Raw genomic sequence first — 23,555 nt, 5'->3', positions numbered from 1 at the left:
GACAAAGTGCTCCGGTTGTGCAGCAAAACAGACTAAAACACAGTTTATTAAATACTAAGCTGCAACAGAACACTTGGAATTAGATGCAGGGTCATGGCTGCACATGGTGGAAGGCAAAGTTTTCCAGGCTTCCTTCATCTTCCTGTGAGCACTCTGTTTTCTGGCACTGGAACTTCCTCTTCTCTAGCATCTTCTCATCACTAACGGTATGGGAGGTTCACCTGTGAGTGGGGAAGGGCAGGAAAAGAAAAGGCTGTGCCTTACTTTTACAGCAGGCTGGGCCAAAGGCAGCACTGAAAGTAGATCCTGGAAGTACAGCACTAATGTGCAGATCCAGATACCAAAAACCAAATGCTCGAACATGTCAGCAACAAAGTTACAGTACAGACTCACGTGGAAAACTGCGTTATGTGGAGATATGGATCAACTTGCGTTTTTTTCCCTATTTCTTGTCCAGCTCTTTCCCCCAGTTGTCTTTTTTGGCTGTGACCTACCATGTTAGCCTCCCAGTGCCTTCTGAGGTTAAGCCCTGGTTCTTTCTGAGTCTCACACAAAGTAGACAACTTTTCTTGCGAGTTCTGGTTTTGTCTTGCCTGCTGCATGTGTGTTTTTGACTGCATCTCCAGGTGTTGGGGAAAAATCATCAACTTGTATGCAGCAAAACAAGCAACTCAAAGACAGAGCTCTAAAGTTCCTCACTTCTGTGGAAGTCCATCAGGTGGGTGGCCAGGGAGACTGTGTTTGGCACGTGCTGACAGTAGTAGATAATTAGCAACACAGACAAAAAGTATAGGAAAAGAATCATGCCTGTTGCAGCAGAAAAAAATAATCACCTTAAATCCACCAAATGAGCCAGAACTCACCTTTCGCCTTAGTTTGCCAGCTTTGCTGCCCACCTCAGAACAGATATTCCTCATCTCTGCCTGGAATCTGACGCTTTCCCCTTACATAACACTCAGCTTTGTCTGAGCTCTCCAGAAGGTTCTTCAACCTGCACAGCAAGTTAGTAAGGAGAGTGTGAAGCAAAGCAACAATTGGCCTTTCTTATGTAAGCAGCACTGCCATGGCTTGCTTCATCTGTAACATGCTTGACAGGCCAGAAGTTCCTGAAAGCAGCCAGCACTCCAGTGCCAGACATGATTGGGAGGGCCCAAAGTTTACCTGAACAGAGGAAGAAAATGCTTTCTTCCCTCTCAGGAGAACTGCAGGCAGCCTGCATTTGCAAGGCTTTTTGCAGCTTTTTAAAACCCTAGGCTCATGCACAGAAGCACCTTTCAAGATTGAATGCAAGGCCTGAATTTGTTTGCAAACAATGCTTTTACATTAGAGTTCAGTTAAGCTCAACTTCTACTCAATATGATGTTTCTGTAAAGCACTAAAAAGCCATGCCTGGTACGCTCTTGCTCCATTGCAATGTTTCTTCTCCCCGTTTTCTTCAGAAGTGCTTCTGTTCGGCATTTCATCACAGCTAGATTCTTCACTTCCTCGATTTCACTCTCACGCTTTCAAAATAGAAAAGATACATCACACAGAGAGCAGGGGAACAGGATCCATATGCAGAACATGCAGACAGTGCTTTGGATCTCCCAACTCCAGTGTCCTCTCGCAGCTCTCAACCACAGATCTCTCTCCTGTCCACAGCACACAGTTGATCCATCAAAGGAATCATGCTGATGAACGCAAGTGCCCACATATTGTCCACCAAACAGATTCAAAACACAGTAGCACCAGGGGAATGAGGAAATGTATAGATTTTTCCCCTGAGGGTACCCTGCTCAAAAACCTGGGGGGTTCTCCACAGCTCACCCAATCTTTTCATAAATCACTTGCCCACAAGAAATTCCAAGCCTAAAACCAGTCATTCCCAAAAGCCGCTCAGGTGTTCCTTTGCAGACGGTGTCTGAAAGCGAGTTATCAAGTCCTCTGGGACATTATGAGCCTACAGCAGCATTAAAGGAAGGAAAAATAAGTCACGCTAGGACTTCCTTGACTGAAGAGCACACCTCACAGCCTTTCTTCTTCTCTTGCCAGTATCGGTACAACACAGTGTTTGTCTCTCCCGCAACACTACCCAAGCACACAAAATCCTGCCCTTGGAGGTGTTGTTCCCTTATTAGTTGTGGATTTTCATCTTTGGAGGTCTCATTGCATTAGGGACCCAGAGCTTCTGGCCAAGGAATACATAATCACTGAAATGGGAAGGTGACTAGAGTACAAGCAACGGAAGAACTCCTGTCACAGTCTGATGATGCCAGTCAGGCCTCCAGGATGAAGCGCTTGGCAGCACCAGAGCCCAAGGAAAGTCCACAACCAAAGGTACCAAAGCCCTCTACTACATGACTGTCTGAGGTGCTGCCAGAGGTCTCAACCTCATGACTGGTCTAAAGCAGAAAATACTTAATAAGCCAGTGCATTACTGGCAACTGCCTTAACGAAGATGGCATTATGTAGGACTTGCTGGAGCCTCACGGGACAACTCTCAAAGCCAGAAAGCTGGGAAATGAGCCAGTAGGACTTTCAGGGCAGCCTACAGTCAGGAGAACAGAGGAACGGATCTCTCCCAGGCCCCCCAGGAAAACCTCTTCGAATTTCCCCACAGGAATACCGACCTAAGCTCTGTAGCTCATGAAAAGGGAAGGCTCTGACTAGCTTACTGAGGCAGAGGCTTGCTGGTCTTTCTGAAGGGCTTCAGTGGTCTTGGCTTGTTGCTGTGCTGTGGCTTCCAGCCTGGTCATTACAACTTGGTGCCTGGAAAAGAAGTATAGACCTTATCGCAGAAGTCCACAAGAGCACAAATCCCAAAAGAAGAGTGTGAAAGAACCTTATCTAAAGCAAAAGCATCTTTGAAAACTCTATTATTATCTTGCTGGGGTGCAAGACAGTCATTTTGTTTTCACACAGTCACAGAAAGTGAAGCCTGGCTTCACTGTGTTACTTCCTTACTGTTGCACTTGTTCTTCCAGCTCTGGGATAGCCACAGCTGCAGAAGGCACGGCCAGAATGGCCTGCACGTTCCTGGAAGTTGTTAGTTCCTTCTCCTTTATGGCATTCTTCAGGGACTCGGCATAACACTCCGTGCAGATACACCTTTCTTTCACTTCCTGCAGCTGTCAGAGCACAACAATCCCCAGTAGTCAGGCTTTGGTTTGATAAAAGGGAGTGAACTGCTTTGACTCTCATGTTGACTCTCAAAACCCATGTTACTTCATCTTTTAGACTGGCCCCTCTCCTATGTCTATACTGGTTTCCTACAGCATTTCCTAAATGCTGCCATGACACTTCTCTCTCAAGGATTCCAAACACTCTTTGTAGTCAATTGTTGGCTCCTCCAACACAGTTAGAAGCTCCGCCTGCTCCTAAAGTGACTTTGCAACTCCATAACAAGGACGACACGAGGAGGGAATACAAAAAAGCACCAGTGCAACACTCCAGTGTGCCTGTTCCTCCTCAGGCAGCACACACTCTGCTTTGCCAAAACCAAAGAAGCAAATACACTTGCTCTGTGAAACCTGAGAAGCAGCTTTTTGAAAGGAATACGCCCCCCCTTCTCCAATTAAGGACAAAGTGACTTCACAGTTAGTGACCTTTCTAATCGTAGGCGCCAGGCTTATAAAACGAGGCGAGTCACTTACATGTCACTTAATCTACTCCCGTTGCAAAGTTGTCTAGTATATTAAGACCACCTTAACGCAGCCCTCTGCTGTTACTTCCAGTGGTGCAAACAAGCAGGCACCAAAGGCAGCAGGGCTGTTCCCTCCCAGCTCCCTCATCACAGCTAGCTGCACACGGAATCACCCTGGGTTACACAAAACCCCCAAGAAAGGGTCAGTTCCCTGCTCTGATTTGCTACAAAAAAGGCCAGGGCCCCTGTCAAGAGACAGGCTTTCTCCATACCTTGGCTTTAGATCTGTCTAGTTCCTTCTGCAACCGCAGTTTTTGTTCCTGCAGGTCCCTGCTGTAGCACTTCTTAGCTTCAAGTGAAGCTTCTGCCAGGGAGTTCTTCCTGAGAGCATCGGCAAGATCTTGCTGCAGCCGCATGACCCATTTCTAGAGAAACGGTGTTCCATGAACATGGAGAAATTGGTAAGAAGATGGCAAGACGAGAAATGCTTTTAGTCATAGGATTATATAATTAGATTGGTCTTCAGGGTGGCCAGCAGGTCGCGGGAGGCGAGTCTCCCCTTCCACTCTGCTCTCATGAGACCCCACCTGGAGTACTACATCCAGCTCTGGGGTCCCCAGCACAAGGAAGACATGGACCGGTTGGAGCGGGTCCAGAGGAGGGCCACAAAAATGATTAGAGGGATGGAACTCCTCTCCCATGAAGAAAGGCTGAGAGAGTTGGGGTTGTTCAGCCTGGGGAAAAGCAGGCTCTGGGGAGATCTTATAGCATATATAGAAATACAGAAATAGCAATATCGAAAGATGGAGAGACACTTTTTACCAAGGTCCATAGTGACAGGACAAGGGCAACAGTTTTAAACTAAAAGAGGGTAGAGTTAGATTGGACAGAAGGAAAACATTTTTGAAACAAGGGTGGTGAGACAGTGGACCAGATTGCCCAAAGAAGTTGGGGGATGCCCCATCCCTAGAAGTGTTCAAAGTCAGGTTGGATGGGACGTTGAGCAACCTCTGCAGCTTTTCTGCTTCAGAATAGGAACGAGATGAGGTCTGAAATACACTTCAGGTCCACAATCAATGACCTCCTCTCAGCATCACTCCACAAGGAACTCAGTAGCAAGAACAGGTCTCCATACAGTGACAGGCTCTATTTGTGGCTGTCTGTGTCAGTCTCTTATAAAGTCACCTGTCTGTCACAGTGACAATCTGCTTGAATTGAAGCATCCTTCTTTAGCTGAACCTCTTCTCCAGTGCAGAAACTGGAGTTAGCATTGTCACAGACAGGCACTGGGGAAAGGAATCCCCAGCAACATTGCAGCATCACACTGCATTTCAGTATCAGGGCTACAGAAGCGTGACTTCTGCATTACCTCTCTAAGAAAAAGTACTTTATTCTCAGAACAGGAGTCAAAACCTTCCTCTTGCTCTGCTCTTCCTACCGGCAACACACCTACAAAGGAGGCAAGAAGCACAACGCTGCTTATTTCACTCTGCTTCTCCCCATCTGCCTCACTCCAGAGAAGCTTATAAAGGTAACCATTTAGTATGCCAGGAACTTGCCATTGCCACGCTCCTCTGCACCAGAGTGCGCATGTGCTCTGTGTTCATCCGCAGGTGGAAGCAGGATGCCAGCTGACTCTTTCTTTAGATCTTCAGAATCCAACTGAGGAATTGAGAAGACATGAACGAAAATTAGCACAGACTCCTCCTCGACCCATTTCTAAACACAAAGCTCCTGCTTCAGCCAATGTGCTGTGATATGGTAACGGGTGGCAGAAAGTATGAAAAGGGCAAACAGAGCCAGCATGTTAGGCATCTCTGTTGAACTGGGCTTTCAAAAGGGGATGAAACACACTTGCCCAAGATAGAGAGGACCTACTCATAAGCAGCTAAGCATCTGGACTGTAGGCCCTATGGGCAACCATTTGACATTGACTGGATCCAAAGAAGAGCTGTGTGGTGGAAAACCAGCAATCCTCACAGTGACAGCTTTCTAGGATTTCAGAGGATCGTAACCAGCAGGAAGCTTTGCTATTTCAGTCCTGTATTAAAAATCCAGCTCAGAGATCAGCTCTAGGAGACCCAGGTCATTAGCTTGCCCTTACTTTGTCCCAGACCTCACTGAACAGCTTGCCTGCAGCACCAGCATGTCAGATCCCAGTTACAGGCATGTGGTAGAAGCAGCCACAGAAGGAAACGAGACCAAAAGCAAGTGAGCCAAGTGAGGCACCACTGCCTCCTTCAGAGAAGGTACCTCAAAATCAGACCAGGAATCTTCATCTTTCTCTTCCTCTGCTCCTGCTGCTGGCAAGACACCTACAAAGGAGGCAAGAAGCACAACGCTGCTGTGAATGCTTATTTCACTCTGCTTCTCACCATCTGCCTCACTCCAGAGAAGCTTATAAAGGTAACCATTTAGTATGCCAGGAACTTGCCATTGCCACGCTCCTCTGCACCAGAGTGCGCATGTGCTCTGTGTTCATCCGCAGGTGGAAGCAGGATGCCAGCTGACTCTTTCTTTAGATCTTCAGAATCCAACTGAGGAATTGAGAAGACATGAACGAAAATTAGCACAGACTCCTCCTCGACCCATTTCTAAACACAAAGCTCCTGCTTCAGCCAATGTGCTGTGATGTGGTAACGGGTGACAGAAAGTATGAAAAGGGCAAACAGAGCCAGCATGTTAGGCATCTCTGTTGAACTGGGCTTTCAAAAGGGGATGAAACACACTTGCCCAAGATAGAGAGGACCTACTCATAGGCAGCTAAGCATCTGGACTGTAGGCCCTATGGGCAACCATTTGACATTGACTGGATCCAAAGAAGAGCTGTGTGGTGGAAAACCAGCAATCCTCACAGTGACAGCTTTCTAGGATTTCAGAGGATCGTAACCAGCAGGAAGCTTTGCTATTTCAGTCCTGTATTAAAAATCCAGCTCAGAGATCAGCTCTAGGAGACCCAGGTCATTAGCTTGCCCTTACTTTGTCCCAGACCTCACTGAACAGCTTGCCTGCAGCACCAGCATGTCAGGGCCCAGTTACAGGCATGTGGTAGAAGCAGCCACAGAAGGAAACGAGACCAAAAGCAAGTGAGCCAAGTGAGGCACCACTGCCTCCTTCAGAGAAGGTACCTCAAAATCAGACCAGGAATCTACATCTTTCTCTTCCTCTGCTCCTGCTGCTGGCAACACACCTACAAAGGAGGCAAGAAGCACAACGCTGCTGTGAGTGCTTATTTCACTCTGCTTCTCACCATCTGCCTCACTCCAGAGAAGCTTATAAAGGTAACCATTTAGTATGCCAGGAACTTGCCATTGCCACGCTCCTCTGCACCAGAGTGCGCATGTGCTCTGTGTTCATCCGCAGGTGGAAGCAGGATGCCAGCTGACTCTTTCTTTAGATCTTCAGAATCCAACTGAGGAATTTAGAAGACATGAACGAAAATTAGCACAGACTCCTCCTCGACCCATTTCTAAACACAAAGCTCCTGCTTCAGCCAATGTGCTGTGATGTGGTAACGGGTGGCAGAAAGTATGAAAAGGGCAAACAGAGCCAGCATGTTAGGCATCTCTGTTGAACTGGGCTTTCAAAAGGGGATGAAACACACTTGCCCAAGATAGAGAGGACCTACTCATAGGCAGCTAAGCATCTGGACTGTAGGCCCTATGGGCAACCATTTGACATTGACTGGATCCAAAGAAGAGCTGTGTGGTGGAAAACCAGCAATCCTCACAGTGACAGCTTTCTAGGATTTCAGAGGATCGTAACCAGCAGGAAGCTTTGCTATTTCAGTCCTGTATTAGAAATCCAGCTCAGAGATCAGCTCTAGGAGACCCAGGTCATTAGCTTGCCCTCACTTTGTCCCAGACCTCACTGAACAGCTTGCCTGCAGCACCAGCATGTCAGGGCCCAGTTACAGGCATGTGGTAGAAGCAGCCACAGAAGGAAACGAGACCAAAAGCAAGTGAGCCAAGTGAGGCACCACTGCCTCCTTCAGAGAAGGTACCTCAAAATCAGACCAGGAATCTACATCTTTCTCTTCCTCTGCTCCTGCTGCTGGCAACACACCTACAAAGGAGGCAAGAAGCACAACGCTGCTGTGAGTGCTTATTTCACTCTGCCTCTCCCCATCTGCCTCACTCCAGAGAAGCTTATAAAGGTAACCATTTAGTATGCCAGGAACTTGCCATTGCCACGCTCCTCTGCACCAGAGTGCACATGTGCTCTGTGTTCATCCGCAGGTGGAAGCAGGATGCCAGCTGACTCTTTCTTTAGATCTTCAGAATCCAACTGAGGAATTTAGAAGACATGAACGAAAATTAGCACAGACTCCTCCTCGACCCATTTCTAAACACAAAGCTCCTGCTTCAGCCAATGTGCTGTGATGTGGTAACGGGTGGCAGAAAGTATGAAAAGGGCAAACAGAGCCAGCATGTTAGGCATCTCTGTTGAACTGGGCTTTCAAAAGGGGATGAAACACACTTGCCCAAGATAGAGAGGACCTACTCATAAGCAGCTAAGCATCTGGACTGTAGGCCCTATGGGCAACCATTTGACATTGACTGGATCCAAAGAAGAGCTGTGTGGTGGAAAACCAGCAATCCTCACAGTGACAGCTTTCTAGGATTTCAGAGGATCGTAACCAGCAGGAAGCTTTACTGTTTCAGTCCTGTATTAGAAATCCAGCTCAGAGATCAGCTCTAGGAGACCCAGGTCATTAGCTTGCCCTCTACTTTGTCCCAGACCTCACTGAACAGCTTGCCTGCAGCACCAGCATGTCAGGGCCCAGTTACAGGCATGTGGTAGAAGCAGCCACAGAAGGAAACGAGACCAAAAGCAAGTGAGCCAAGTGAGGCACCACTGCCTCCTTCAGAGAAGGTACCTCAAAATCAGACCAGGAATCTACATCTTTCTCTTCCTCTGCTCCTGCTGCTGGCAAGACACCTACAAAGGAGGCAAGAAGCACAACGCTGCTGTGAGTGCTTATTTCACTCTGCTTCTCCCCATCTGCCTCACTCCAGAGAAGCTTATAAAGGTAACCATTTAGTATGCCAGGAACTTGCCATTGCCACGCTCCTCTGCACCAGAGTGCACATGTGCTCTGTGTTCATCCGCAGGTGGAAGCAGGATGCCAGCTGACTCTTTCTTTAGATCTTCAGAATCCAACTGAGGAATTTAGAAGACATGAACGAAAATTAGCACAGACTCCTCCTCGACCCATTTCTAAACACAAAGCTCCTGCTTCAGCCAATGTGCTGTGATATGGTAACGGGTGGCAGAAAGTATGAAAAGGGCAAACAGAGCCAGCATGTTAGGCATCTCTGTTGAACTGGGCTTTCAAAAGGGGATGAAACACACTTGCCCAAGATAGAGAGGACCTACTCATAAGCAGCTAAGCATCTGGACTGTAGGCCCTACTGGGCAACCATTTGACATTGACTGGATCCAAAGAAGAGCTGTGTGGTGGAAAACCAGCAATCCTCACAGTGACAGCTTTCTAGGATTTCAGAGGATCGTAACCAGCAGGAAGCTTTACTGTTTCAGTCCTGTATTAGAAATCTAGCTCAGAGATCAGCTCTAGGAGACCCAGGTCATTAGCTTGCCCTCGCTTTGTCCCAGACCTCACTGAACAGCTTGCCTGCAGCACCAGCATGTCAGGTCCCAGTTACAGGCATGTGGTAGAAGCAGCCACAGAAGGAAACGAGACCAAAAGCAAGTGAGCCAAGTGAGGCACCACTGCCTCCTTCAGAGAAGGTACCTCAAAATCAGACCAGGAATCTACATCTTTCTCTTCCTCTGCTCCTGCTGCTGGCAAGACACCTACAAAGGAGGCAAGAAGCACAACGCTGCTGTGAGTGGTTATTTCACTGTATCTTTCCCCATCCCTCAAGTCCTGCATCCAATTGACTATTATTCTCCTACAGGCCACAGGGATTTGTCCTCATCACCTCCTCCACACTGAATCCTCCTACCTGCAGGTGCACCCGAGGTAAATTCAGCAGTCAGCGCAGAGCAAAACCTGCCATCTACTGCTGGGCCTTCTGTGCCTCTTGCAAAACATTCTCCCATCCCTTCATAGAACATGTATTTCTCCAGTTGGTCAGCAATACTATATATGGAAAGGAAGGAAATCCATTTGTTAAAAATACCCCCATACTTGCCTACATGCTCTACTGGAAGAGCAGCAGCCATTCATGAGCCATCCTACCCATATTCATAGCCAGTTGCTAACGGGTAACACACACACACAACTTACTGCACTACTGGAGTAGTGGAGACTGAAATACTCACTGCAGGCATGTTCACACTACAGGTGCCAATTCTTGTCTATGGAGTAACTCATCCCTGCGGGCTACAGCCTCATGTGATAAACCCCCTCTCCGTTTCGAGGGCCAGTGAGATAAACAACCCCCCTGTCAGACTGACATCTAACTACAGAGCCTCTACCTTAGCGTGAAGCTATACTAATGCTGCAGCTACTCTGCATGTCAAGCTGAGGTAACATCTCCTCAAACCCTGTCCTGACTTTGAAGGGCTTCAGAAATTCCCACGGTTATTCTGAGGACCTGAGAGTAGCAAGAGGCCAACAGCAATTGCAGTTGCATTTCAAGCACTGCAGGGGTTAACTACACTGCATAGGTGTTATCTTCTAACAGCCCTGACAGAGGGTCAGTTGGGGCTCCAGAGAGAGACCACTTTCAGTTTTGCTTCATAAGCAGAACTAAAAACCAAACAAAACCCCCCAAATAAACAAGAAAAGAAAAACATTAAAAACGTGCCCCAGACCAAGGCTGCTATGTAAAATGGTGCATTAGTGCAACACTGATACTGTGCCAGAAACCTAGAGGGAAGGAATTAACATCTTGTTTTGCTAGTGCAATCTTCAAACATGCTGTATTCCTGCAGGGGTTTTTACTCCACAGTTTACCCAGGCACCCTTCCCTCCTGCTTCCCATTGACACAGACTGACAGAAGGGGCAGGGGAGGAGAAATGAAGTCCAGATCCAGTGACAAGAGGTTACCGGCGGTTTATGGCTAGACAAGGCATGCTTGTAGGCATAATGCAGTTCATTCACCCATCACTAGGCTACCATCCCTAGGGAAGAGGGCTATTTCCTTCAGCGTAGCTGTTAAGCACACATAGCCACCTTAGTGAAGGAATGGCCAGGGGTGCAAAGCTACCCATGAGAGGAGGGAAAACTGCTGCAGAGTTTAACTCGGGGGATATCAGTTAGATTCCCTCTGAAACAAACCACAGGCAGGTGCTAGTCAGTTTAGTTCAGTGGAGCTTGGTAGCACACAGGTGGATTCTCAAGAGAGAAGTGCTGGGGGAAGTTTCCCCCCAACTTCCAAATCCACTCCTGACATGGAAACAGATGCATCAGAAGATGTCACTGAGCCCAGCTTCAACAAAGGTCTCGACACCTCATTAAACCCTGGTGATGTTACCCAAAAGGGCCATACATCAGCACAGACATTCTGAGAATGCAGCTGCTCTAACAAGGATGTAAAACACTTACTCATCATGTTGAAACTCCCTGGCATAGTACTCAGCTGTGCAGCCAAATGGGTCTTGATGAGAAAGATCAGCACCGTGATGAAGGAGAATTTGTATTATATTCATATCCCCAGCACAAGCAGCAAGCATAAGAGTGGTCCTAAAGCATCAAAGAAATGACAGGAAATACATCAGCTTCTGCAGACATTGCATTGCCATCACTTCAGTCCCTCTTTGCTCCCCAAACAATTCATTTTCCCTTTCCTATAGGCAGAGAGAAAGCACAGCCAAACATGGGGTAGCATCAGAGAATTCCAGTTGGTGGGACCTCAGGAGGTCTCCAGGCCAACCACTTGCCCAGAGCAGACTCAGGGCACGTGTATGCACGAGCGTGGCACCACAGCCAAAACTTTCTTGCAGTCCTCAGAAATCGTCTACTGAGCTAAGAGCACAGCCGAGTGTGGGTCTGCTTTCACACAGAATTTGCTCCTCTTAGGCAGCTCCTGGTTGTCTTTTGAAGCTCATTCCTACGCCTCCCATCAATCCAACTTGAACAATGCTAAGGAGTCCCCCGTGCATTTCTGACAAACCCTTCACCTTTTACGGTTATCTCGAGCGTGCACATCAGCTCCTTTTTGAAGAAGGAACTCGACCATCTCTTCACAGTGCTCGGTGATCGCAAGAGTAAGCGGAGTGTATCCCAACTGAAAGGGGAAGTCATCTCCCTTAGTACAACACATAAAAGTCAAGCAAGTTTGAGGAAGAGGAGCCTTACCCAAAGTCCAAGCTTACCTCATTCTGCGCATCAATATGGGCCTTGTGCGCAAGTAACAGCTCCACTAGAGATTTATTAGGAATGACGGCAGCCAGGTGAAGGGCAGTGTTGCCGCCGGGACCTTTGAGGTCAGGGCTGGCACCATGCTCCAGCAAAATAGCCACACAGTCTTTGTGCTGGCGCTCTACTGCCTGGAAACAAGACACAAAGGAGGAATAACTTCCAACATCTACATTTCTCTCTGACAGAACTCCCGCATCTTCCCAACACTGCAAAGTGTGAGCATCTTCAAAGATTAGGCAACATACGCCTCTTCACCGCTGACTACAACATATCTGTTTCTACACAGGACTGCGTAAAGAATGATGCAAGGTCTATATTGCTCGGTGCATAACTGATAAGCCCCACGTACAACAGTGTGACCTATTCCACATACCTTCATCAGCGGCGATTTCTGAAAACTGTCACAAGGATTTAGCTTGCACTTTTTTCCTGCTAAAAATCGAACGACAGCTGCGTGGCCGTTCGCACAAGCAAGATGCAGAGGCGTCCTAGAAATTAAACGTGTTTGGTTAACACGGACACACACAGCTGAAGACGTCCTTTCAGGCTGTGGTACCCACCGCATAAGGCCACAAGCCTCAAATGGCAAAAACTAAGCCGAGAGCAAACTCTCTCCTGCCAGAGCTGGTGGCAGCACTTGCACACCTGAAGCCTGGGGCTGGCTAGGGAAAATCCCCAACACATCCACTGAGTCAGGAGGAATTTCCTCAGCTGTGCCAATGAACCTGCACAACCAGACTCCTGTGCCCAGGCACTGGTCCCTGCCTCCGGCAGGGCTGCCCGGCCACCTGGCGCGGCGAGGGAGAGCGCGTCTTGGCAGCCGGGAGTCTACGGAGGCTACACAGGGGACTGGGGAGTCTGCGTAAGGCCTTGGGTTTTCCCCGGTCAGTCCCGTGCCAGACGGGTCCCAGCGACAGAGGGGACGGGATTTCGAACAGCAACGGGAAGGCTGTACCGTCTCTTCCCGCGACCCCATGCCCTGCTCCAGCAGGCCGCTCTCTCTGGCGACAGGAGAGGAGCCGCCTCTGCTCGGACAACGGCCTGCCGAGCTCCGCAGGACATTCACGACAGGGCCCGGGCCGGCAGAGCACCGCAGGGCAGGGCAGAGCCGAGCATCCGCCCCCTCCCGTCCCCCTGGGGCACCCGTCCGGTAAGGGCCGCCGCTGCGGAGCCGCCCCTGCTCCTCAGGGCGTTTGCGACCGTCGCGGGCTTTGCCCGGCTCTTTCCACCGGGGCTGGGGGGGAGGCTTCGCGCCGGGCACCGCCCGCCCCTTACTGCTTCTCCGCGTCCCGCTCGTTGATGCGGAACCACTTCCGCCACCAGCGCCGCTGCAGCCGGGCCAGGTCACCGCTGGCGGCCGCGCAGTGCAGCCCGCCCCGGCGCTGCTCCCGGGGCTCGGCCGCGCGGGGCGCGGGAGCGCTGCCGGGCGGCGGCCGCCCCCGCAGCCTCCTGAGGAGCCCGATGAGCCTCTGCATGCGGGAAGCGGCCGGCGGGCTCTGCCGAGCCCCGGGCGGGGAGGGGGAGAGAGCGGGGAGAGGGCGAGAAGAGCCAAAAAGAACCCCGAGCGGCCCCCGGTGCCTCCCGACGCTGCCGCGCTGCCGGTCCCGCCGCGTCGACGCCGGCGCTAAGCAACCGCGTCGGCGCTAAGCAACCGCGCCAGCAGGGGGCGACCTACCAGCGGCGGGGGGACGTCACGGGGGGCGTCAGAGGGGAGGGGCGGGGCGAGGCCGGCCCGGCGGGGCCCGGGCGGCCGGACAGGGGCTCTGAAAATGCGGCGGTTTCGACTATTGAACGGTTGAAAGTTAGGCTGTCGGAGGATGCGTCCTTGGGTGCGTCGGGAGAGGTGGTGGAGTAAAACACGGCGGGGGTGGCCGCGGGCGGGGCTGCTGACAAACCGTTGGGCGTGCGGCAAAGCTTCGCCCTGTCCCACCGCTGCACTTGTCACCGAAATGGGGAATGGAAACGCCTTAACGCCGGTAACGGTCAGGCATTACTTTCTTCAGCCGGGGGCATGAGGGAATCATTCCACCTGACATGTCCACCGCGCGTTACAATAGCCAAAGCTTGTATCGCTCTAACATACATATTCATGAAATTTCCTAAACTCATTATCATATTTACGTAGCTATTACCCACGAGGTTTAGGTCTCGGGGAGGCTTCCACAGGGCCCCTTGGTGGTCTCTAGCCGTCTCTGGCGGTCTTCGGGGAGGAGCCTTTCTTGAACTTTGCATTTTTGAATTGGCCTTTCTCTGGTTGATGTCTGCGCTTTCTTACCTCCTGTCTAGCTTCAGCTAGTTCATTATTTCTCAGAGGGCCTTAATCTTCAAGGACAGGGGTTCCTGATCAGGAGTCTCTCTCAATTTACGCATTTCCCAGGTGGTGGTTACCACGCTTGCCTGGCTCAACGACCTTTGTGTTCCAGGTGTTCGACTGATCGCTCAAGTTCTTCTAGTAACCTAAACAATTATTTTCAGTTTTCCTTCAACCCATTTTCCAACTCACGGCTGATGCATGAGCTGTGTTTGCCTGGCCGCACACCGCTGTCTCTGCCGCTCCTGCCCTCCCCGGCCGATATAGCATCGGCTTCTGCCGGGACTCTTTCTTTCTTTTTTTTTTTTTTTTAATGGGTTTCGTTTTTTTTTTTTTTTTTTTATTTGTTTGTTTGGGTTTTTTTGGCGGGGGGGGGGAGGGGAGGGCGGATGTGTGCGTGTTTTGCTGCTCGCCTGCGCTCGCGCTTTAGCCGTTAGAGGGCTGGGAGTGACGGGGCCCCGCCGCCCCGGCCGTGCGGCGCCGATACGGCGGGTCCCAGCGCGGCGGCGGCGGCGGCGGCAGCGCCAGCCCGGGGCTTCCCGCTCGGGGAGGGACGGAGGACGGACGGACGGACGGACGGACGGAGGGAACGCCTCCCGCGGCCGCGCCACCGCCCCCCACCCGCGGTGCGGCCGCGCGGGGGATGGCGGCGGGCGAGCGGCGGCGGCGGCTCCTCCCGGGCTGGATGGGGGCGGCGGGGGCCGAGCGGGCGGTGGTGGCTCCCCCCAAGGCCGGGCGGCGGCGGGCGGCGGCGGGGCCGAGGTAGCGCCGCGGCGGGGGCGGCGGCGGGGGCGGGGGGGGGCGAGGCCGGGCCCTGCCCGCGCTGAGTGTCTCCCCGTGCGGTGCCCAGGGCGGCGGAGGCGGTGGTGTACTGCATGAACGAGGCGGAGCTGGTGGACGTGGCCCTGGCGGTCCTGGCCGAGGTGAGCCCGGACCGCCCCCCCCCGGGGTGGGGACGCGGCCCTGGTCGTGTCCGAGCGGGGCCGGGAGGGCTCCGGGGCGCGCTCGGGGAGCGCTGCCGCCCCCGGCTGCCTGGGGGCCCCTCTCCGGGAGGCGGGTGTGGGGGCGCTGGCGAACGCCGCCCGGGTGTCCCGATTCCTTCGTCCTCTCCCCGGAGCGTGCCGGGGCCGGCGGAGCTGCCTTCGGTCGACAAAAGCAGCTTCCGCCGGGCAGGTGGGGACTGGCGAGGGGTGTGCCCCCCCTTCCCCCTCGGGGTGCTCCCAGGGTCGAGTCGTGCACAGCCCGGTCTGGTGGTTTACCTTTTGGTCAGAATCTACAGTGCGAGGAAGGTGAGGAGAAGGCCCCGTCGCCGAGTGAAGAGGAGCGGGAGCACCAGGCAACGCCAGCCAAGGCTCCTGGAAGCACAGCCAGTGCGGGGGAAGCCGGCGACCGCGGTCCGGCTCTCCCATCGCCTCCTGATACCGGTGCCGGTGCCTATGCAGAGAGAACGGGCCGGGAGGACACTGAGGAAGATGCTCTGAAATACGTCAGGGAGATCTTTTTCAGCTAACGTTCCCCTCCTCGGAGGCTCCCTGGGAGCAAAGGGAACAGTGGAGGGGAAGGTGTCCCCTCCCACAGCCCTCAGGATGGTGAGAAGAGGGCCTGGAGTGGGCTGTGTATCTGCCGTGTTGGTGGCCTGTGAAGCTGGTGGGAGGCCCGTGAAGGCTATGGGGGAAAAGGGGGCACTCACTTCTCCCAGTGTGTGCTGGGTTCACTGGGGTTTGGCTCCAGATTAGATTATGTTCATTTCTGTTTGGCATCTCAGAGCATGGACAGATTAAAGAGGACGTTTGGGTTTCTGTGAGTGTCCCTTTGGTGAGTTGGTGTTGGGACTGGAAGGGGGTTGGGGGTTGCTGGACCTGTAAGGCCTTTGCTGGCTCTGCAGAACCAGATAGTCATGGTTCAGCCTTGGGGCTCTTTTGTCCTTGCAGTCCCTCTGTGACAGCTGCAGTGGGACCTGGCAGGCCTGTCCCCATCTGGCCTGATGCTGAATTTGCCTCCAGGCTTGGGCAGGCATCCCAAAGCTGAGGAAGACATGGGTGGGAGCAGATTGGCAGGGGCAAGGACCATCCTGAGGGGCCTGACCCCATTGCAATGTACATGGGGGGGTCTAGGAAGGGATGAGGGTGGCTCAGCGTCCTCTTCCCGATCCAAACGGGGAGATGAACACACCACGTGAGGCTGAAGCAGATGTGAGAGCTTTTACTGAAATGAAGAATCAGTCAAACCATCATCACCAGGCACATGCACACCAAGACTGCAGCAGAAAAAAGAACGGACCCTCATGTCTCTGAAGGGGATGAGCGGGAAAGCAGGCGCTTCTTTGTGCAAGCTTACAGACATGGCATGGAGTGGTGCTGTGCACCGCCGTGGTGGAGAGACCCAGCCAATGCTCTGGTTTTGATGGCCCAGCTGGGGCACTGCACCCTGGCCTGTGGCAGTCCTGGCCCAGCTGCCGGAGCGCACCCTTGCGCGGGGCGTCCGTTGGTCTGAGCTAGCTTTGTGGTGAGCTGTCCTTGCAGAGATCCAGTTCTGGAGTCTCACAGGCTGCCGGACTGCTAGGCTCAGCTCCGTAATATCAGTGGGGACAAACCTGGGGCTCTGCACCAAAATCCTCTGCTTCTTCACAGAACGCGCCTCCTCGTTAGGGCTGTGTTCAGCAAGTTGTTAGGCTGCCCTTTCAGGTGCTCTGCTGCTGCTGGGGTTGAATGTGGGCCACTTCACCCTAATGAACTAAAGCAGAGTAGTCAGTCCAGATGTTATTCCAGCAGGTGAAGTACAGGTGCTGCTGCTGAAGAGAGTATTTCCAGTGCACTTCAGGAGCTGCCGCTGCTGTGATGGCAGTGTGAAGCCACAGCTCCTCAAGTCACAGTTGCCTCAAAGGCAGCCCTGGTGAGTCTAGGCAGTGGAGAAGAAGCAGAGTCTCTTTGGGCAATTCCAAGAAAGGAAGCCTGTTTGCATCTCTGCCTGCCTATGCTTAGGCTAGATATGTCCGGAGGGCTGTATCCACTGTGTGCTGGTTCTGATCTGTCCCCTTCACTGTCCTCTGCGTCAGGGCCAGAAATGTTGTCGCTTTGCTGTTGTGGCCCAGGCTGAAGGGTGTGTTACATGCTGCTGTTTCTGGGAAGCTTCCACGATGTGCTGTGGGTGTTGGTGTCTGCTGCCTGCTCGCTTCAGGAGCACAGCACACAGCCGTGTGCCAGAGCATGGCTGGACATGGGCCTTTGAGTTAAGGATCAGATTCCTGCCAGTGACTAAAGCTGTGGTGGGATTACTGTTTTAAAGCAGGTTATCGATGGCTCTTGCATCTTCTTCACTGTCAAACCTCAGTGGGCAGGGCCTTCTCAGTAAAAGGGCTTTGACAGTGGGAGGTGTGCTTGACCCAGCTGAGATACATAGCAGCAGTGAGAGTCTGGAGCAGTAGCAAAGCCTGAGTCGCCAGCAGTGCCAGGAAGCCTCCAGTGAAATCAGAGGGGTGAATCCATGGTGAGGTTTGGAAAAGAAACATACCCAGGCCTCCAGACAGGATTATCGTCTTGATGATAAATGTGATGAGAATCACCTTCCAGCTCCCTCTCTCATCTGTGCACTTTGCATGTACAACAAAAATGGGGTAGAAGATGCTGAGGACGAGGCAGGAATACACACAAACCCTGGCTATCACTATTTCTGGTAGGCTGATGCCCATCACCTGCAGATGCTTGTACTCCAGGCACTGCAGCTCCCCAGCTGTCTCATTCCACAGGCAGAAGTTGTAAAAGCCAATGCGTTTGTCAGGAAGGTTGACCAGGTTCCCAGCTTCCCACAGCAGCGCGTAGAACATCAAGGCCAAGGTCCCGGCAGCCTTGAGTAGGGTCAGGACATAGAGCAGGTGCCCAGTGTACCTCCATTGCAGCAGACCCATCCTGGTGCAAGCATGGTCTCTTGATATCATGGTAAAACCTGCTGCAAAACATGAAGCGGGGGGACCCCTTGGTTGTTGCATGTTCCGGTACCCTCCCCAAGATGTGCTCTGAGCCTGTGTCACTGAGTTCTTGGACTCCCCTTGCAACTAGAAGAGGAGCATCTCGAATCCTGCCTCTGACTGTGCTGTGCATCTGTTACGAGGTTGAGGGGATGCATTTTTGGTCGCAGCAAAGGTGGCTTGATGATGTGGGGATGCATTTTTGGTCGCAGCAAAGGTGGCTTGATGATGTGGGGATGCATTTTTGGTCGCAGCAAAGGTGGCTTGATGATGTCCCATGCGTGGACTAGCACTGGGAGGGGACAGTAGGGCTCCCTTAGCTTCACACATGCCCTTTGCACCATGATCTCACATTGGACAAGAGAGGCATTTGTCAGCAAACTGAAGTGATAGGAGCAAAACACTGCTGTCTGGTAAGCAGGGGATTAAGAGCTATTCTGGGAGAATGCTTTTCTTTCAGGTCTGGTCAGACAAGGACGTCCCTTGTGATCGTTGGACTACTGAGTAAAATGCAGGTATGACCGGGTCTGAAGTGCAGGGCTTCCCCTGTGTGTCCCCCTCCACCCCGTAGCTCTGGGACACCTGATGCCACTGATGCCACGCATTTCCAGCATCCACATGCCCCTGAGGCCCTTGCATGCCCATACATATCTGAGCACAGCAGCGCTGATCACCCGCAGCCCTGTTCCCCACTGAGGCTGGCCAACGGTGCTCCTCTGTCCTGGTTGCCTGAGGACCAATTCCCCACACAGACAGGCAGCTGTACACCACAAAGAGGCACCCTGGGCCCACCTGCAGCCACTCACCCTCCCCTCAGGCCCGGGGAGATGGGTGATATGGTGACAGACCTGTGATTGCCACGCTCCTCACTGTTCTCTCGGACTGCCTGGCAAACCCGGCTCCCTGCGCTTCTCCCAGAAATGTGGACTGACTTCAGTGCCCTCTTGCAGGCTTCTGCTTTGTGCTGAAAACCAGAGAAGTGGCATCAGGAAGGGGCATCACAGCACTGGCCACCCGGGTCTGCACAGAGGCACAGACACAGGGCAAGGAGCTGAGACCTTGGCTTCAAGCTCAGCTTTCAGCTTGAGGCTCTGCAAATAACCCCTTTCCTGCCTTTGCCAGGCATTATCTCCTGTGAATCAGTTACTACCTTCCCTCAAGAAGTTCACAAAGTTGGTCCTGCTCTCTCCCCTTCATTGCCCATTACCTGGTGGTATATCATTCCGATGCCCTGTGTGTCCCAGGCCATTAACCCCACAGCCACTGGTGGATTTGGTACAGCCCCTGAGTTTTAGCGTGTCAAGAGAGACCTCACTCAATCTGTACCCAGTGCCTGGCTGCAGTGCTGGTGACTGGAGACCCTTCAGCAACCCCCTCCCTCTCCCTGTCTCCCCGGATTCTTGGGAATGGGGCACCTATGTTTAATGTGCACAGGGATGAAACTTCTCTGTCCCAAACTTCTCCTCCTCCACACAGTCATAGCCAGGAGGAGCATGTGCGCAGCGCGGAAGGGTGTCACAGTGTCCAGACACTGACCTATCTCCTTCCTCTGGTCAGTACCTCACTTCTTGTAGCTTCCCTTGGAGGTCTTCACAACATGCTTCTGGAAAGACTGGAAGGTCGCACCGAGGATGTCCATTGCTCTGAATCTACAATGAAGACACAGATGACCAGGAAAATATCCATGCTCGGGCCCAGAGTGCGCTACAGAATGAGACCTCACACATGTTATTTCACCAGGGTTTGTCTGTACACGTGCTCTCCTGCAGTCAGGCATTGCTGCTCTTCTCCCTGTCCTGCAAGGGCTCACGCCTGCCCACTGTTCTCCCTGCCATCCTGCCTCACAGCCCTCAGAGGGAGAACAAGCTGTGCTTGGAGGGGGGGCTCTTGATTAGCTGACCAGCTCCCCAGGGATTTCTGTCAGTGCTCAGAGCTGGGACTAGTACAGCCCAGCTGGCTCCCGGCCCTGCCCACCCACCAGCCCTTGCTATCCTGTTTCTGTAGACTGGTTTCCTAAGGAAGGCAGGCTTGTTGAAACATGGGCATTTGTTCAATCATCTCATGTTACCTTTTACTTACCTCCACCTCCATAAAATAGAAAAGCAATTAAAAATTGTCCTAGTTGCACATGCTTACTAGAGAGGGGACAGAGAATTAAATTCCTAGCAGGTTCATGGAAATATATGGCAGGGGTGGAGGACGGCCACCTCAGAGACCCTGTGCTGCTATGTGATCTCTGCCTGTGTGAGAGCCTGGGGAAATCCCGTGGTATTTCTGTCCTCTCCTCTGTTTGAGGCTGGTGTCTGTAAGGACTGATTTTCTCTTCCCAGCAATGTCCCTCCGTCCACTCTGCCAAATTGCAAGCAGATTTGCCCTTCAGCCTCCTGCTGCCTCCCCAGCAGAGCCCACCAGGTAAATCCCTGTCCCCGGGTGTGACTGTGACAGGGACCGAAACGCGCCTGGTGTGGGTGCCCTGTGCCAGCTGGGGCAGAGAGCGCACGGCTGGCCTGGAGGTGACGTACGGTTTGGCAATGGAAGCTGAGACCTGGCGCCCTGCCACCAGCACAGCCACAGGCACGGCATTCGTGAACCCTGCAGCTCGGCCAAGAGGCTGGTTTGGAGGCAGCCTGGCTGAGAAGCAGGAGATAAACAGGAAGGAGCTGTCTAGCTGGGGCTTTCTCAGACATCTGCAGCCTCCCCTCACCTCTGAGGAGGCGCCTGTGCCTTTGGATGAGTCTGTGGCTCTGCCTCAAAGGTGCAAGAAAGAGGAACCCAAGCGCCTCACAGCGAGCCCCTCAGGGCAGGCATCACGGGAAGCACTGGACTTCACCATGGGAGAGCTCTGTGCTTCAGCCTCCTGGGCAGAGAGGGGCTCCATGTGCGTGGCTCAGGAGCTCCCTGGGGTGTCTGTGTGTGAGATGGGGCTCGTAGAGACCCTCTGTGCTGCTGGGGCTGCAGGGCCCTTCCCTCTGCTGGCTTGTAGGCAGGTGAGCACCTTCCCAGGCTGGGGCTGTGCCTTCCCCGCAGCGAGCTGCTGGCTGAGTGCCTGGGCCCCTCTGTGCAGACACAAACATCTTTGTGGAGCTGCCGGACCCCACTGCAGTGAACACGCTGAATGTAAAGGGGTGAGGGAATGGGCATTTTCTCTTGCACTGAAGAGCCCCCCAGAATACTTGGCTTTCTTGCATCCCCCCTCCCTGGCTGCTGGGGGGAGTAATGCTGTGCAAGAGCAGTGGGAAAGGAAGGCAGCTTTGGACTTGGCACCTTTCCTTCAGGCCACCTGCTCCCCCCACCCCCCAAGGATCCCTCTTTCCCCCTCAGGCAGGATCAGCTGTGGGGAAACCACAGGTGAAGAAAGGCTGCTGACAGGCTGAGGATTGCTGGCAAACAGAAACCAGCCAGTGGCACATGGACCACAGGGCAGAAAAACCGCCCCAAAAGGTGCTACAGCTGGAAAGGGACCTGCTCCCTCCCAGACATTTGCACCCTGCAGCACCACCTCTCTTGTCAGCTCCCCCTGATGCCAGTGGCATTAAAGAGGTGAGGGACCCGGTGGAGGATACTTACGGATTGCCCATCTGCGTGGGTGAGGAGCTGAAACACGCTGAAGAGGGCTGAGGTGCCGCCCTGGTGAGCTGAGCTGGTCTGTGGCTGCTGACAGGTCCCGTGCTAGCTGGGTTCTGACACCACTGCTCCTGTTACGTGACTGGCAGCTGCCTCCTGCTTTCTGTTTCGATTTTGAGGGTCACGGGAGCCTGATGCGGTGATCTGATACTGCGTCATCTGAATATGACTAAGAAAACAAGCTGAGCTCAGCCCCCACCGTCCAAGCGGGGGGCAGGCTTTCTCCTGGCTGTGCTAATCAACATAACTGACTGGGCTAAGCTCACCCAGGAGAATTGGACTACTGGAGTGGCTTGGGTGTCCGTGGGGGCTGAGATGAGTTTGTTTTGTTTGGACATTTCTGTAGAGGTAACTGACTGTCCCAGTGCTGACTCCAGTACCGCAGCACTGTTGGAGTTCACTGAGCACTTGGCCCATCCTGCACATTGAGCGCTGCTCCCCTCCCTCTTCTTCCCACGCTCGGCTTTGCCCGAGCTCCCCCTCACCCACTGACACAGTGCCTACGCAGGCACAGCTCTGGAGAAGTGGCAAGCTGCCTGCTGCAACAGGAAACCTGTGGAACCTCGAGTGATGTGAGGGGCAAAACTCTCCTTCCTTTAGTCCTCCTGGACAGATCCAGAACCATTTATTTGTCCTGTCCTATAAGCAGCCTTGGTGGTGGGTCTGTTAGAGGGGTGTGTTGAGGGGTGATACATGTGGGACACCTAGCCATGAAGGTGTTTACAGAGTCCCACATAGTAGTTTCACATTTAGGCATGGTCTGGAAACCTCCAGCTGGTACATACGTCGTGAGCCTGTAATATTTACACTCACACCCAAGAGCACAAGGGTGAAAGGAAATATAGGAGGAAGCCCTAAGAGAAGCTCAGTGGATAGAGCCACCAGACAGGTGACAGTGGGGAGGTGCCTTCCTATCTGGCTTGTGTGTGTGGAGTAATTTTAGCGTTGAGAAGGACAAGGATATGGGTCGAAGTGGTCCAGATCATAGATGGCTTGGGCAGGGGTTATGGTGAGAGAAATCAGGGGTGGGGGTGGAAGGCTTGCAGCAAATAAAGCCTAGTGTGCCACAGGTGCTGAGCTGAATATGGTGAATGGTGGGAACACAGAAGGAAGCCTTGGGGCTGCATATAGCTGAGATCTAACATTGCGGCTGCTGGCTGGGCAACTGAGGTATGAACCGAGACCACTGAGGCGAGACCTCTGTTCCAGTGAGGAAAAGTGCACTGACAGGAGGCATGTTTGTGCTCTCAAGAGGGTTGGTCACGCAGTTTTGCCTCATGCCAATCACTTTTCTGTTGTTCAGGAAGGAAATGGGTGTGTGATTTGGATCTGGTGATCGGCCAACTCCTTAGCTGACCTCAGCACCACAGGGGAGGTTGCCGTTTGGCTGCCACAATCGTGAGGCACAAGCAGCTCTTTCACAAATATCCTCACTTCTCATTGGGGTCCTGTTTGCTGGAGCAATCAGGATGACTGCTGCAGTGGGTCTGCTCCACCATGCCACAGCACTTCGCCCTCGAGCCACTGTCCTCCTAGATGGGTGTCTGATCCCCTTCCTATCTCCTACGCCTCAGCTTTCATGAGTGTGATTAGATGGCCACACATCCTGGCTTTAGGCTTTGCACACCCCTCCATCTCCCTGGCCTTCTATGCACAGTTCAGAGAAATAAATACACCATTTGGGAATGTTACTTTTGGAGT

General features: G+C 52.8%; 3 protein-coding genes across 12 annotated transcripts in view; 1 reads left to right on the top strand and 2 right to left on the bottom strand.

Moving 5' to 3' along the window:
* Positions 1 to 18: 18 nt before the first annotated feature.
* LOC122153434 (ankyrin repeat domain-containing protein 30A-like) overlaps positions 19 to 23,555 on the bottom strand; it is a 62,666-nt gene continuing 39,129 nt past the window's right edge. For 3 of the 8 annotated variants that reach the window (XM_042792670.1, XM_042792672.1, XM_042792674.1), the window contains 17 exons: positions 9,378 to 9,439; positions 8,683 to 8,785; positions 8,502 to 8,563; positions 7,807 to 7,909; positions 7,626 to 7,687; positions 6,932 to 7,034; positions 6,751 to 6,812; positions 6,057 to 6,159; positions 5,876 to 5,937; positions 5,182 to 5,284; positions 4,992 to 5,071; positions 3,895 to 4,047; positions 2,944 to 3,107; positions 2,655 to 2,748; positions 1,390 to 1,502; positions 864 to 991; positions 19 to 221 (listed from right to left, as the gene is read on the bottom strand). In XM_042792670.1, coding sequence (XP_042648604.1) covers positions 898 to 991; positions 1,390 to 1,502; positions 2,655 to 2,748; positions 2,944 to 3,107; positions 3,895 to 4,047; positions 4,992 to 5,071; positions 5,182 to 5,284; positions 5,876 to 5,937; positions 6,057 to 6,159; positions 6,751 to 6,812; positions 6,932 to 7,034; positions 7,626 to 7,687; positions 7,807 to 7,909; positions 8,502 to 8,563; positions 8,683 to 8,785; positions 9,378 to 9,439 — 1,523 coding nt within the window. In that variant the 3' untranslated portion in view covers positions 19 to 221; positions 864 to 897. Of the gene's footprint in view, positions 222 to 494; positions 992 to 1,389; positions 1,940 to 2,654; positions 2,749 to 2,943; positions 3,108 to 3,894; positions 4,048 to 4,991; positions 5,072 to 5,181; positions 5,285 to 5,875; positions 5,938 to 6,056; positions 6,160 to 6,750; positions 6,813 to 6,931; positions 7,035 to 7,625; positions 7,688 to 7,806; positions 7,910 to 8,501; positions 8,564 to 8,682; positions 8,786 to 9,377; positions 9,440 to 23,555 lie in introns of those variants that run through there. The other 5 variants (XR_006165327.1, XM_042792671.1, XM_042792675.1 and 2 more) reach the window with 5 other exon arrangements.
* LOC122152413 (cell cycle regulator of non-homologous end joining-like) lies at positions 12,542 to 18,745 on the top strand. 3 transcript variants are annotated; one of them, XM_042792707.1, is made up of 3 exons: positions 12,542 to 13,105; positions 15,117 to 15,189; positions 18,691 to 18,745. In XM_042792707.1, exons 1-3 carry the CDS (start codon positions 12,930 to 12,932, stop codon positions 18,736 to 18,738), a joined length of 297 nt encoding a protein of 98 aa, XP_042648641.1. In that variant the 5' UTR covers positions 12,542 to 12,929; the 3' UTR covers positions 18,739 to 18,745. The 3 variants fall into 3 exon arrangements, with proteins under 3 accessions (XP_042648641.1, XP_032866071.2, XP_042648640.1); XM_033010180.2 differs by lacking the exon at positions 18,691 to 18,745 and adding an exon at positions 15,546 to 16,065 and having other exon boundaries at positions 12,586 to 13,105; XM_042792706.1 differs by lacking the exon at positions 18,691 to 18,745 and adding an exon at positions 15,537 to 16,065 and having other exon boundaries at positions 12,602 to 13,105.
* LOC116965708 (transmembrane protein 140) lies at positions 16,454 to 18,697 on the bottom strand. The gene has a single exon (XM_042792697.1). It carries the CDS (start codon positions 18,249 to 18,251, stop codon positions 17,586 to 17,588), a length of 666 nt encoding a protein of 221 aa, XP_042648631.1. The 5' UTR covers positions 18,252 to 18,697; the 3' UTR covers positions 16,454 to 17,585.

This window comes from Tyto alba, unplaced genomic scaffold (genome assembly GCF_018691265.1).
Source record: "Tyto alba isolate M040663 unplaced genomic scaffold, T.alba_DEE_v4.0 Super-Scaffold_2, whole genome shotgun sequence".
NCBI lineage: Eukaryota > Metazoa > Chordata > Aves > Strigiformes > Tytonidae > Tyto > Tyto alba.
This window is presented reverse-complemented; position numbering and strand designations above follow the sequence as displayed.

Coding starts and splice junctions, on each gene's coding strand:
- LOC122152413 (XM_042792706.1), top strand. CDS start 12,930: ATGCCCTGCTCCAGCAGGCCGCTCTCTCTGGCGACAGGAGAGGAGCCG. Junction 13,106..15,116: donor CCCCCTGGGGCACCCGTCCG/GTAAGGGCCGCC, acceptor TGCGGTGCCCAG/GGCGGCGGAGGCGGTGGTGT. Junction 15,190..15,536: donor CCCTGGCGGTCCTGGCCGAG/GTGAGCCCGGAC, acceptor CCTTTTGGTCAG/AATCTACAGTGCGAGGAAGG.
- LOC116965708 (XM_042792697.1), bottom strand. CDS start 18,251: ATGCAACAACCAAGGGGTCCCCCCGCTTCATGTTTTGCAGCAGGTTTT.